Source organism: Urocampus carinirostris, chromosome 9 (assembly GCF_059441175.1).
Source record: "Urocampus carinirostris isolate Australia breed hairy pipefish chromosome 9, RoL_Ucar_1.0, whole genome shotgun sequence".
NCBI lineage: Eukaryota > Metazoa > Chordata > Actinopteri > Syngnathiformes > Syngnathidae > Urocampus > Urocampus carinirostris.
In genome coordinates this window covers 6,132,719-6,145,236 of record NC_142357.1, presented here as the reverse complement: position 1 = coordinate 6,145,236, position 12,518 = coordinate 6,132,719, and the positions used below count along the sequence as shown (strand labels likewise).

Below are 12,518 nucleotides of genomic sequence, written 5' to 3'. Positions count from 1 at the left end.
TACATATTGACTTTGACGTTATTGATGCACAGGTGGAGAAGTAGAGGGACTGTTTAACCTATCAAAAAGCAAAACAAAATCCAAAATGCAACTCAGTGTTTCTAGCACTGTGAGCAACAATAGTATGATAACGAGGTAACATCTAATGCCTTTCCAAATGTCATCCGTATCCCTGGTGATCCAGCGGTTAAGTGTTGACGGTTTCATCGCTGCGACCCGGGTTTATTTCCTGTTGCACATAATGTTATCATTTTTGGTCAGCGACAGTGTCATCTATAATGATGTATTCTTGCAAGAAAACGGTCAAATACTGTAAGACTTTGTGTTGTAATCCACTTATATAAATAATGTCTTTCGATCTTAACCGCCGTATTCTACAGTATTTGAGCTAGGGTTGAGGGATATTGGACATTTTGGTATCTAACCGATCCAAGTAAAAACGGGTTAGTATTAATTGATACTATTCCAATACGAATACCATTGAATAATTAGAGCCTTAGAGCTAGTTTGTAATTTTCCATAAACGCAGCGCAAAAAGTTTTAGCCACTAAAAATGTTTCATTTTTTAAATAAAATAACTGCATTTCAACCTTAAAAGCATATATATATATATATATATATATATATATATATATATATATATATATATATATATATATATATATATATATATATATATATATGTATGTATGTATGTATATATATATATATATATATATATATATATATATATATATATATATATATATATATATATATATATATATATATAATCAATGAATATATATAAAAGAAAATAAATAGTTCTAATACAACTTTCAGAAAGAAAGCAGCAGAGTTAAAACAAAAAAAAAAAGCAGCAATGCAACCAAAACACAAATACGGTATGACAATGTCAACAAGACAACTAAAGTAGCTTTAATTGAACATTTTCTTGACAAAAAAGTCAGTAATGCAAGTTTAGAAGCAGTGGTTAGATCGTGTGTGGCAGTGTTCTGAGGTCATGAGATCGAACCTCCTTTGTGAAGTTTGCATGTTCTCCCCGTACTTGCGTGGGTTTCCTCCCACATTCCAAAAACATGCATTTCAGGTTAATTGGCCGGTCCAAATTGTCCCTGGGTGTGAATGAGCAAGCGCATTGTCTGTCCCTGTGTGCCCTGCGACTGGCAGGGCAACCGGTTCAGGGTGTCCCCTGCCCACTGCCCGAGGATAGCTGGGATGGGCTCCAGCGCCCCTACTGAGGATAAGCAGTGCAGATAATGGATGGATGGATGGATGGATGTTTCCTATTGCTTCTGTTGCCATAAAGACAATGGGTGTACATGTGTTTGTTTAGGAACAGTATTGTGTTTACATTTTTGGTTGCAACATAAGGCAGCATAAGACAGGTAGGGAGAAGCCTAAAAGTGTGCCTGGCATACACTTAAAAAGTGGCTGATATCACTGAGTTAGAATTAAGTGGTGCTCTGAGAAAATTGGTGCAGGTGTAAAGTATCAATCCCATGCCAACAGCATAGTTAAAATCCAAGTAATTACTTGGAATTAAAAATATAGATATTTGCATCAATCCGCACACCCCTAATGTAAAGGCGGATTATAAGGAGCCAATTTAGTATTTTCGATGCGCCTTATAGTCCAAAAAACATAGTAAATAAAGTGGTTAGGGGGGCTAGAGAGTGGCACTGACACATAGAGTAATTGAGGGGAAAAGGTAACTAAACTATTCATCAACGCTGTCTTTCTCAGGTGAGAAAAGAGCAACAGAGACATTAGCTTGAGGAGCTGCCATTCATCATCAGTCATCTTGTCGGCGCCCCACGCACCATCTTTACGCCACTTCATTTTCTCAAACTGCCTCTCTCAGTGATGTTTCTCTAATCAGACAACACGAGAAGGAAGGCGTACCATTGTAAGCAGTCAATACCTTTGGAGCAGTCCATGCCGTGGAATCCTGGAAAGCAATGGCAAACGCCAGAATTGCACTCCCCGTTACCATGGCAATTGCGAGGGCACTCTTGCACGGAATCTGCGAGGAAGACAGAGTGTGACAGAGAGTAGGAAAGACGAGGGTGAGAAAGCATCAAAGCCTTCATTAAAACCATGGGCACCCTTCGTTTTTGAGGAATTTAAAAGTCGAGCTGAGGAGCTCCAAGTCTCACATTTTATATGCATACAATAATCAAAAGGGCATTTTTCATTTCTTTTCTGAGGATTTTCTGCTCCAGGGAGTAAATGCTGTTCACGCTGGCAGAAGGTTCACTTCTATTCATCTCTAATAAATATGTAATCTTTACCCCTTGATCACTTGACCACAGTACTAAAACAGCATCCTGTACCATTATCCACCAGTTTATTCTTGTCTTCCTTATGCTATTTCAAAACAATCAAAAAAAAAAGCCTTATGAGACAGTTATTTTTTTGACACTCGGCCAGGGGTCTCCAACATTTTTTAAAGCTGAGAGATACTTTTGGGCACCCAGTTTTCTATGTATTTCTAAAATAACAACCAATGTTATTACAATGTTGGTACCAGGTTACTTATTGGAAGTAGTCGGCGGCAGTAGCTCAGGAGGTAGAGCGCTCGTCTTGGGATCAAGGGATCCCAGTTCGAATCCCGGCTCGTCCGTGTTACATGTCGGAGTGTCCTTGGGTAAGACACTGAACCCTTAATACCCACAATAAGCAGGTTAGCGCCTTACATGGCTGCAAGGCCGCTATTGGGAAATGTGGAGCACATTGTAAAGCGCTTTGGGAAGTCATTGACTTGAAAAGCGCTATATAAATGCAGATCATTTCAGTTCATTTCATTTCATTTCATTTCATTTCAAGTAGGGTAAATAGACCACTAAAAAAATAATTTTACTAGAAAATCACAATGACCGAGCATTGGTCCACGGGCACCTCAGTAGTCTTTAGGCGGCACTCGGGTGCCAGCGGTCACCACGTTGGAGGTCCCTACACTAGATGATGTTTTTGGTCATTGATGCAGTGGAAATTCAATCAATTTGTATTGCCTGAGCTTTTGTTTAAATCAGTGCCGGGCATGATTCAAATCTTAATCTAGATTAATCTAGATTCAAATGCTTCATCTCTAGGGCTATACAAATAAACATGACTTGAACAAATAACTTCTGTACTGTCAAATAATGTCCAATAATCTTGACGTTTTATTGCACAACTGTATGGATTAAGGACACAATCCCCTTTACACGATATTTTGCTGCCAATATTTAAACGTTATAGAAAACTGAATTTACTTTCCGGTTCTGTCCTACAAGAACCATATATTTTTTTCAAACATTTTTTTAAATTGCAGCACGGAGCCACTAGGGTGTGCCAAAGACCTCCATGTGGCCACAAAGCAAGTTTTGAAGGTCGAGGAATCTGGTAATAGAAAGTATCTTCCTAGGTTAGTCAAGCTGTTTTCCATATGTGTACAACTCAGACTGCAATGTCATTAAAGGCAGAAAAAAATAAGAAAAACAAATATGTTCCTATTTTCATGGTACACTAACAAATACAAATAAGAAAAAAGCCAAACGCGGGGACGAGCATGAAGTCACTCTCCAGCACTCCCCTCACCCCAATTCTTCATACCTAATGGGTTTCGCCTTGAACAGCTTTGCTAAATGAAAGATAAAAGCACATAGGTGCCATGAAAAACCCATTAAAAGGGCATTGTTAACACATACTTAATAGAGAAATTATTACATTTTCAACTTTTTAAAGACACCTCAGACAACGCACCCCACCTTTAATACTATTTCCTAACGATGTAAATGCGCAAAGGTTTCCGTGTTCAACTTCCGTTTCCCGTTCACATTTAAAGTCCCCTAATCCACTCAGAAGAGAGTTTAGCGGAGTTTGCTAAGACGGTCTCTTGATGCCTTTGTTGTATCCTACACTTTCTACTCAAGCGAAAACTGCAAATCCCCCTTTCCTTTCTTTTCTCTCTGTGTCGTGTCCTCATCTCTTTCCTCAAAATCTCCAGCCCTCGTGTGCCTCTTATCCGAATGCTGCCCCTCTCCCAGTCCTCTCATCCCTCCCAGCACTTCACCCCATTGTGGTTTGCCCCCACCATTATGGCTTCGCACAAGCTGCCCCCTCTTAGCTCACTCCAGGCACCCTTTTTCCACCTCGGCCTCTGCTCCTAGACAGAGCTACTTGAGTAAAAGCGCTGACGTGAAACGCCAACGCCAGAGGATTCTTTCTCAAAGGGCTCAACTAGATCTGTCATATTCTGTTAATTGACCCCAAACGTGTTATGAATTAATTGCAACCCTTCAGGTACTGAAAACAATTAATGAGTATGATCAAAGCAGCAAGGTTGGAGAGTAATTATTACCAATGTGTGGTTTGGGGGTGTTGTTCATCTTAGAAATTCTCCATTTCACCTAACTGACTTCAGCACATATTTAAGCAACAAACAAACTACATTTTATTCGCTGAAATCAATTTCGTTCTCCCACAAGCATATTTTTTAGCAATCTTAGAATCGAGAAACATTCTCCTGAATAGCGGTCCCATGTGGTCGGTCGTAGCGATTGGAACGCCATGTTCAATGATCGCTTCAATAATAATAATAATAATAATAATAATAATTTCCTTGTATTGTCATTCTGTGTAACAATGTACACAGAACGAAATGTCGATTGCACCTGACCCGTTGTAGCGAGCCGATGCAGCCGCAGCCAACAGAGGGCGCCGCCGACCACTTTTTAAGTCTTAGGAATGACTCGGCCGGGGCGCGAACCAGCGACCTCCCAGTCTCAAAGCGGGCGCCTTACCATCTAGGCTACTGAGCTGGTAAATAAATAACACTTCAGCATTTATGACGTCCAAAGAATCGGTTGGGGTGACAAAAAAAGTGGAGATTTTGCCGCTGGACTTACTGTCATTTGCATTTGATTTGTGTTTTTTTGTTTCTACGTGGTCTTTAACTTCGCAAATTCCTCCATGACCCACAGAAAAGTCTTGTCTACACAGTGTGCAGTTGGCGTAATTTTTACTTTTTCTCGATCTAATAATTACTCCAGTCAAAGCTTTGGAATATTCTTCACGAAAGCACTGTTATTTTCGTTTCGGTTTCACATTTTTCTGCACTTCTCTGGTAGACTCCATGACCTCTATTCCCGCTGCCAATTACGGTGCTCCAATTGAGCTAAAAATAAACCTCGCGCAGTGATATATCAGCAATGCCAGACGACTTGCAGTGCTGATATAGCCGTTGTTTGAAATGGTACTTTGTCTCCATCTTGCGGTGTAATGTTTTTTTACGATTTTAATTTTTTTAAAGGGGAAACCGTAGTTTATGTGACCCAACCGTAACACCGTAGTGGGTGAAAGAAAACCGTACTCATTACGGCAAAACTGGAGTATTTGGCAGGTATGATATGATAACCTTCCAAACATTTTGAATATGTTGAAAGATATACATTAATGAATCAAATATATATATTTTCAGCTACATATCCAGTTAATTTTCTGCTTTTATTTCTTAAAGTTTTATTTCTTACCTTTGGTAATCACATTTGTCTGAACTAAGTTCATAGTTTAATAGACATTCTAAATAAAGAGAGACTACATCAATGAACTTTGAGCTTTAAAGGAGGACTGTACAATAAGCCTTAATAAGATCTAAAGGGCATCCCCTGAGCCCATTATCAAATCAAATCTAAGTTAAAAAAACAGATCAGCTATAAAATGTAAGGAAATCAAAGAAGGGCAACACTATAGGCTAATAGTGACAATGATGTCACTGTGCATAATAGTCAAAATGACAAACAGCAGTGAGCCAAAATAATGAACAACAATGTGCAATTATAGTCGGAATAACAATCAACCCCAGCCTCCTGGAAAATCTCCTCTGCAGCTGTTCATGAGCAAAATAAAAATGATATTCTTTAGAGTAAGCAAGCAGAATAAAAACAAATCCAAAATAACATTAAATGAGTAAGTCAGATATGGTGGGTGAGGTAGATCATTTTTATTATATTTTATGTAACTATCAGTTTTTATGTGTTATCTATATTTTTATACATTTGTAATTTCTATTAATAGATTTATTCATAATTTATATTTTCTTAATTTATTTTAAACGTGTCTCACTTTATGATTAAAGCCAAACATATTCTAAAATAAGTAAACTTATTTTAAAAAAATCTGCTGAATGAGATCATGTACATTCTTACTGTGTAAAAAAATCAAACATTTATTAAAACAAAGATTATTACAACAAAATAATGCACATTATCTGCGAAGTTGAATGCATTTTGAGTAACTCTTTTTTTTAAATAAAATTAAATAAAAAAATCAGATAAAATTATCTGAGTTACCTAATTTATTTTACAAAATATAAGAACAAGATAACAAGACGATCAAAAAGGAAAATGAGCCAAATCGTCTGCCAGATCTTTCAGTAACCTATTATTACGAGATAAATTGCACCAACTTCGGCCAGTCTCCAAACACTATCTTGAAAATATTTTTGCTTATATATCCTGACATTCTTATATCTTATTTTTCTCTTTGAAGTCTTCATTTTCTGTTTACTTACAAGTGCTATATCATATCTCGTTATCAATGAAAATATAAAGAATTCAATTCAGTGTGGCAATATATTTTTGCAGCATATTTAGAAGGGAAGGAAGTGTTGTGAATTTGCATCGATGCTACTTTTAAAACTCTTTCTTTTAATCCCACGTACCCCCTGGAGTGCCGTCATATTTCCCCAAGGGTACACATGCCCCCATTTGAGAACCACTGTTCTAGGGGAAAGACAAGTCATCTGCCATACCACTTTTCATCCCTTATATAAGCCTTACCCATTATATTTGTACTGAAGGAGACCATCTCTCTCTCGCGACCATCATTGTAAAAGGCCAGATGCCAAGCTCCGGCATCCAGGTACTGGACAAACACCGCCTCATTAAGCACAACAGTCTGGATGCTTCTCCTCTCTCGTGGAGACTCCACCACGCTCCACTTCTCCTTCCCATCCAAGCGCTCCATGTAATCGTACTGAAGGAGAATGGAGAGAATCTAAATCAAATTTCTTCTTAAAACTAATAATAATAATAATAATTTCCTTGTATTGTCATTCTGTGTAACAATGTACACAGAACGAAATGTCGATTGCACCTGACCCGTTGTAGCGAGTCGATGCAGGGCGCCGCCGACCACTTTTTAAGTCTTAGGAATGACTCGGCCGGGGCGCGAACCACCGACCTCCCAGTCTCAAAGCGGGCGCCTTACCATCTAGGCTACTGAGCTGGAACTCATTTGTTACCAGACACTTCTCTCAAATGGGGCTTTTTTACATTTTGACTTGTTTTCAAAGGGCCACAGAACATTTAGTTCTAGCTTTATAGGCATAGGACATATAAATACAAATCTTGAACCCTTATCTTTCATTAAAAAAACAGTATATTTCTAACTTTTATCATTGTTTAGTAAACAACAGTTGAACATTGCTCAGTATCTTGACATTACTTGATTCCAAGAAAACTTCTGAGAAATACTGCTTTTTGTGAAAGTTCAGCGCTTAGGGGCCGGTCACACAGACATTTGCGGCTGAATCACGGCCAGAAATTTCTGCCTTTGAGGCGGACGCTATAAGACGCATTGAGTTCGCCATTAAGACGAGATACAGCGGTGTTTAACACGAGTTCGGAAATACGCGAGCGGGTGGCAGCGAGAAAGGGTTTTGCGCTGCTCATTTCTTCAGAGCGCGGGTACACAGCCTTTCACGAGCGTATTGAGGCTGAACAACGGCCAGTAAATTCTGGCCGTGAAGCAGATGCCGTTGGGCGCTGTTGGACGTTTAGAGACCGCCATATACACGAGATAGAGCAGTGCTTTACTCGCGGTCGGAAATTTTCACGTGGTTGGCCGCGTTCAAAACTTTTGAGCTGCTCAAAAGTTTGAGTACGTGTTAAACCGCGTGCCGCACACGTGGTCAACACGAGGTAATGACGCGGAAATGACGCGGAACGACGTGCTCTGGCCGCGGCCAGGGCGTGGTTACACATGGGTAGGACGGGAAATTTCAGCGGGTAATCGTGGGTGGAGCATGGTAATAGCATGTTCTGCGCCTGTATCGCGGTGTTATTACGTAAAATTAGCATGTCACGCGTGTGACGGTCAAACGCCTTTCTCCGCGTATAAACAGCGCGAATGCCGAGCACTCGTCAGTTGTGCTCGTGACGTCAAGGGGGTGAACATGGATCCCCGTCAGCGTAGTTTCTCTTCATTTCGAATAAATCTTTCGGTGCATTCGCAATGGTTGCAGCAAGGCTTTAATGCTAAGACCTTAGCTTTGCCTTTAGGCTGAGAGTAAGAGTCCCGGCTCCTAAGCTTTGAAGCGTATTGTGAACTAATTGATAATGGATAATGAATAAAGAAGGTAGACCAGTAACCCGTACCCCCCCCTGTCAGCGTAGTGACCTCGTCTCAATCCATATTTATATCTTGACATTTCTTTTCAAGATAATAAATTACAAATGATGCCATAGCTTGAAATCTTGATCTTCACGGGACTGTGTCTTGTGCGGTTATGATATCTACAGCCCGGTGCCGAGATTTACATCCCCTCGCTACTACAACCACTTTAACATCAATTATCTCACTTTTAGGGAATGTAATGGCGAATATATAACCAAAACCACTTCGTCTTGCATTTGTTGGAAATGTAATATAATTTAAACCATTCCGTCTTTGTTATTGTTGTAAATGTTATCGAACGGTAAAATCCTCCCCCCCTCGCGTGAACGCGCATTTCTGCTGCACTTTCAACGAAAGCGATCGTATTCTATATAAAACGCTTATTAAAACTATAAAGCGAGCTAATTATAACAATTGGGAAATCCTAGTCTATATAACGCATTATTTAAACAATAAAGTGCGATCGTATTCTACAAAATGCGTTTGTTAACGTGGATGAAAAAGTCACGCGAGGGGGTGGGGCGGGGTGGGTGTTGCGTAGGAGTCGGATTTGGGCACAACACCGGCTCGGGAGCTTTTATACCCGTGGTCCACACGAGAAAATGACGCAGAAATGACGCGATGAGGAAGCGGAACAGTCGCCGGCGTCTGTTTTGCGGGCATACCACCGATGAACAGCGGGTTGGCCGATTTTGCGCATTTTCCATCCCGGGCAACGACGGGCAAAAAAACCCCGCAAAATTTTAGCCGTGATTCAGCCGCAAACGGCTGTGTGACCGGCCCCTTATGTTTGCATTTGTGATCCCGAAAATATCCAAACAATCCTTCAAAAAAAACAAGGGCACTTTGCTTTGCAAGAACACTGCATGAATGATGCATGAACTTTGCAGGGAACTCTTCACCGAATGTTTGCATTAATGTGATCACACAATTTTGATCACTTTGGCGATGCACAAAGCGTCATCCCTCTCCGGCTTGACAATAATGAAGAGGCTTGATACTCTCTGATGAGCTGCGTCAAACCCTATATAATAGTTTTTAGTAATCCACTCTGGGACCATGCTTCTAAAACATATATACATTATGAATCTAAATGTGTTAATAGATTTATGGAATGGATTTTCCATGCAAGGGATTAATATAGGGTACTGTTCAAATATTTAGGTTCACCAAGACAATTTAGTGTTTTCCATAAAAAAGTCACACTGTTATTTATCAAATGAGGTGTCCAATGTCTGTGTTCGTTTACCCATATTTCTCTCTTCTTTTTGTTGGCCAGTCTCACATATGACTATCTTTGCCACTCTGCCTTGAAGGCCGGTTTCCTCTTTATTGTAGATGTTGAAACTGGTGTTTACTGGTATTATTTGAAACAAGCTGCTAACTGAGGACCTGAAAGGTGTCTAGTTCTCAAACGGCATACTTTAATGTGCTTTTCTTCCTGTTTGGTTGTGCAGCGGGTCTCCCACTTCTCTTAATACTCTGGTCAGAGATATTTTGATTCTTGACAATTTCTCGCATGGAACAGCCTTAGTTTTTTAGAACAAGGATTGAGTGTTTCACGTTGAAGTTGTATATTAATTGTGTACATTTATCACGCCTACTAATGTAGAGCTCCCAATACTCAACTAGTCCAAACGTAGGTCAGCTTTACAGCTAAACTCTTTTCAGCTGTGGTAATGTTGTTTCACAAAGGGTTTCTAATCATCCATTAGCCTACTAACGCAATTAGCAAACACAATGTACATTTTAAACACTAGAGTGCTGGCTGCTGGAATTCTTCTTAAAAACCAGACATTCACAGCTAAAATAGTGATTTACTACATTAACGATTCATGGGGAGTATTTCTGATTAGTTTAATGTTTGTTAGTTTAATCTTCATGGCAAAAACTGGGCTTTTTCTTCACAAATGAGGACATTTAGGGGGCCTAAACCTTTGAACTCTAGTGTATGTGATGAAAACAGATATTATGAGTGATTAACTGCTTTGTGCGTGTTTAAGGTTTTGCGATTGTAGCTAGTTACCTGTGCATGTGATGGGGGCAGACCCTTGCGAATATAAACTCCGAACAGAGCATCTTTTCCCAAGGAAATGTTGAACTTAAGGAATTGGGCTTGACTGAGGTACAGCATGGACCTCCAAAACACACCAGGCGGGACTTCTTGGCTAACTCTTCTTCCGATATCGATGTTGCCCGTCTCTATACTGCTATTCCGTCCAGTCCACGAACCTGGAACAAAGTAGGAAAAAACACCAACACTTTTTATTATTGGTATTACTTCTGTAAAATAAAAGGCCTTAAAAAAAAAAAAAAAATAAATAAATCTTATTATGATTCTTAACAACAGTTACAAACATGAAACGTCTATTTACCATTTGAGTAGGCTCGCAATGAATGGTCAAAGATTATCTAAAAAACACATGATTTGTGTTGTTAAGTCTTCTTTAGAAGATATTGTCCCTATCTTGTGGAAAACATTTATCTCTAAGTGCATTTTTTTAAAAGGGGCAGTGTGTATTATTTGTGCCTCCTGGTGGTGTAACAAACTTAAATAATGGTGTCTGCTCATCTTTACTTAGGTAGTTGTTTTAAAAACAGGCAGTAGAAACAAGATTAACATTATTTTGGCAAGATGTAGGGATTTATAAATATTATTTGTAAAGTGTGATTAACTTGAACACTAGATGTCACTGTATGGTGTTGTGCAAACAAAAAATTGTGCTAAAAAGTACAAGGAAGACTACAAACTAATGATACTCATGGTGACCAAAATGCACTAGTTTACATTTCATTTGAGGTTTAGTGGTACTCGCAGCAGCAGTATGACAATTTTTTATGTCAGCTTTCTTTAAGTGAGGGCTTTTTACAAATTATGTAAAAAAAATGCATTCATATTATATTTCATGTATTTTTGATTATTATCTAAATTTTCATTGTTTCTCTGAATCAATGACATTTTCTATAACCACTAAGAGGAGCTAAACAGTACATGCTGTCCCTTTAAACCAGGGGTGTCAAACTCATTTTAACTCGGGGGCCACACAATAGAACAAACATTCTGTCGGGGGCCGGACTAGTAGATTAAAGAGAAAGAAAAAGAGAGATAAAGAAAAAAGAGAAAGAGGGAGGGAAAAGGAGAGAGGGTGGAACAAAAAAGAAAGAGGGAGAGAGCGTGAGAAACAAAAGATAAAAAGTCGTGAGAGAGGGGGAAAAGGAAGGGAGAGGAAGAAAGAAATCCAAAGAGAAATAGAAAGACAGAAGGAGAGAAAAGAGAAAAGGAAGCGCAAAGGGTATGAAGAGAGAAAGAGAAAAGAGAGAAAAGAAAAAAAGGAAGTCAGAGCAAAAGAGGTTAAAAGACACAGAGAAAGAAAGAGACAAAGAGCAACAAAGGAAGAGTAAAAGAGAGACACAGAGAAAAAGATACAGAGTGGGAGAAAGGGGGTGAGAGAGAGAGATAGAATGTGAGAGAGAGAGATAGAATGTGAGAGAAATAAATACAGAGAGGCACCTGGCTTTGGCAACATCAAACTTGTTTTTCTCTTGCGCTTCTCTGAGTGTTGTCTCGCGGGCCGGATTCAATCCTTTAGCGGGCCTGATCTGGCCCGCGGGCCGCCTGTTTGACACATGTGCTTTAAACTGTCGCAGTATCGCTGCTTACTTTTTACGGTTTCGATAATTTGCGCACTTTCAGCATGCATTGGGTTCTGCAGCAAACAACACACAGCAAACTCTATTTCAGGGGCAGAGGCCCGTTTGTACCTGTGGGTTGGGTGGGCATGACTGTTTCTGTCCGCGACTGATAGGCTGGTGTTAGTTTCTTTTAACAGCCTGCATGCGCACAAGTTAATGTGTCCACCATAGACAAACTGCGTAGTACAAGAACAGTTCGTATTTTTCGCAGCTTGTTACATTTATGAGAAATTAGCATCTGGAGAATAAGTAATAGCCGTACACCAGGACAAGTCTGCTGCTACGGCTATGAAAGTAGCCACTCATGCTGAGCCTATATCTAGCTACCGGCAGATCCATTACCCATGAAACACATGACCATGAGGTACAATTTGTAGGAAACC

The 12,518-nt window shown here is 39.6% G+C and overlaps 1 protein-coding gene across 4 annotated transcripts in view; it reads right to left on the bottom strand.

Annotated features, from left to right (window-relative positions):
* Positions 1–12,518, bottom strand: part of LOC148359176 (teneurin-2-like) — a 444,001-nt gene that overhangs the window by 71,885 nt on the left and 359,598 nt on the right. For all 4 annotated transcript variants that reach the window (XM_088344352.1, XM_088344353.1, XM_088344354.1 and 1 more), the window contains 3 exons: positions 10,469–10,674; positions 6,825–7,020; positions 1,925–2,026 (listed from right to left, as the gene is read on the bottom strand). In XM_088344352.1, coding sequence (XP_088200478.1) covers positions 1,925–2,026; positions 6,825–7,020; positions 10,469–10,674 — 504 coding nt within the window. The remainder of the gene's footprint in view (positions 1–1,924; positions 2,027–6,824; positions 7,021–10,468; positions 10,675–12,518) is intronic.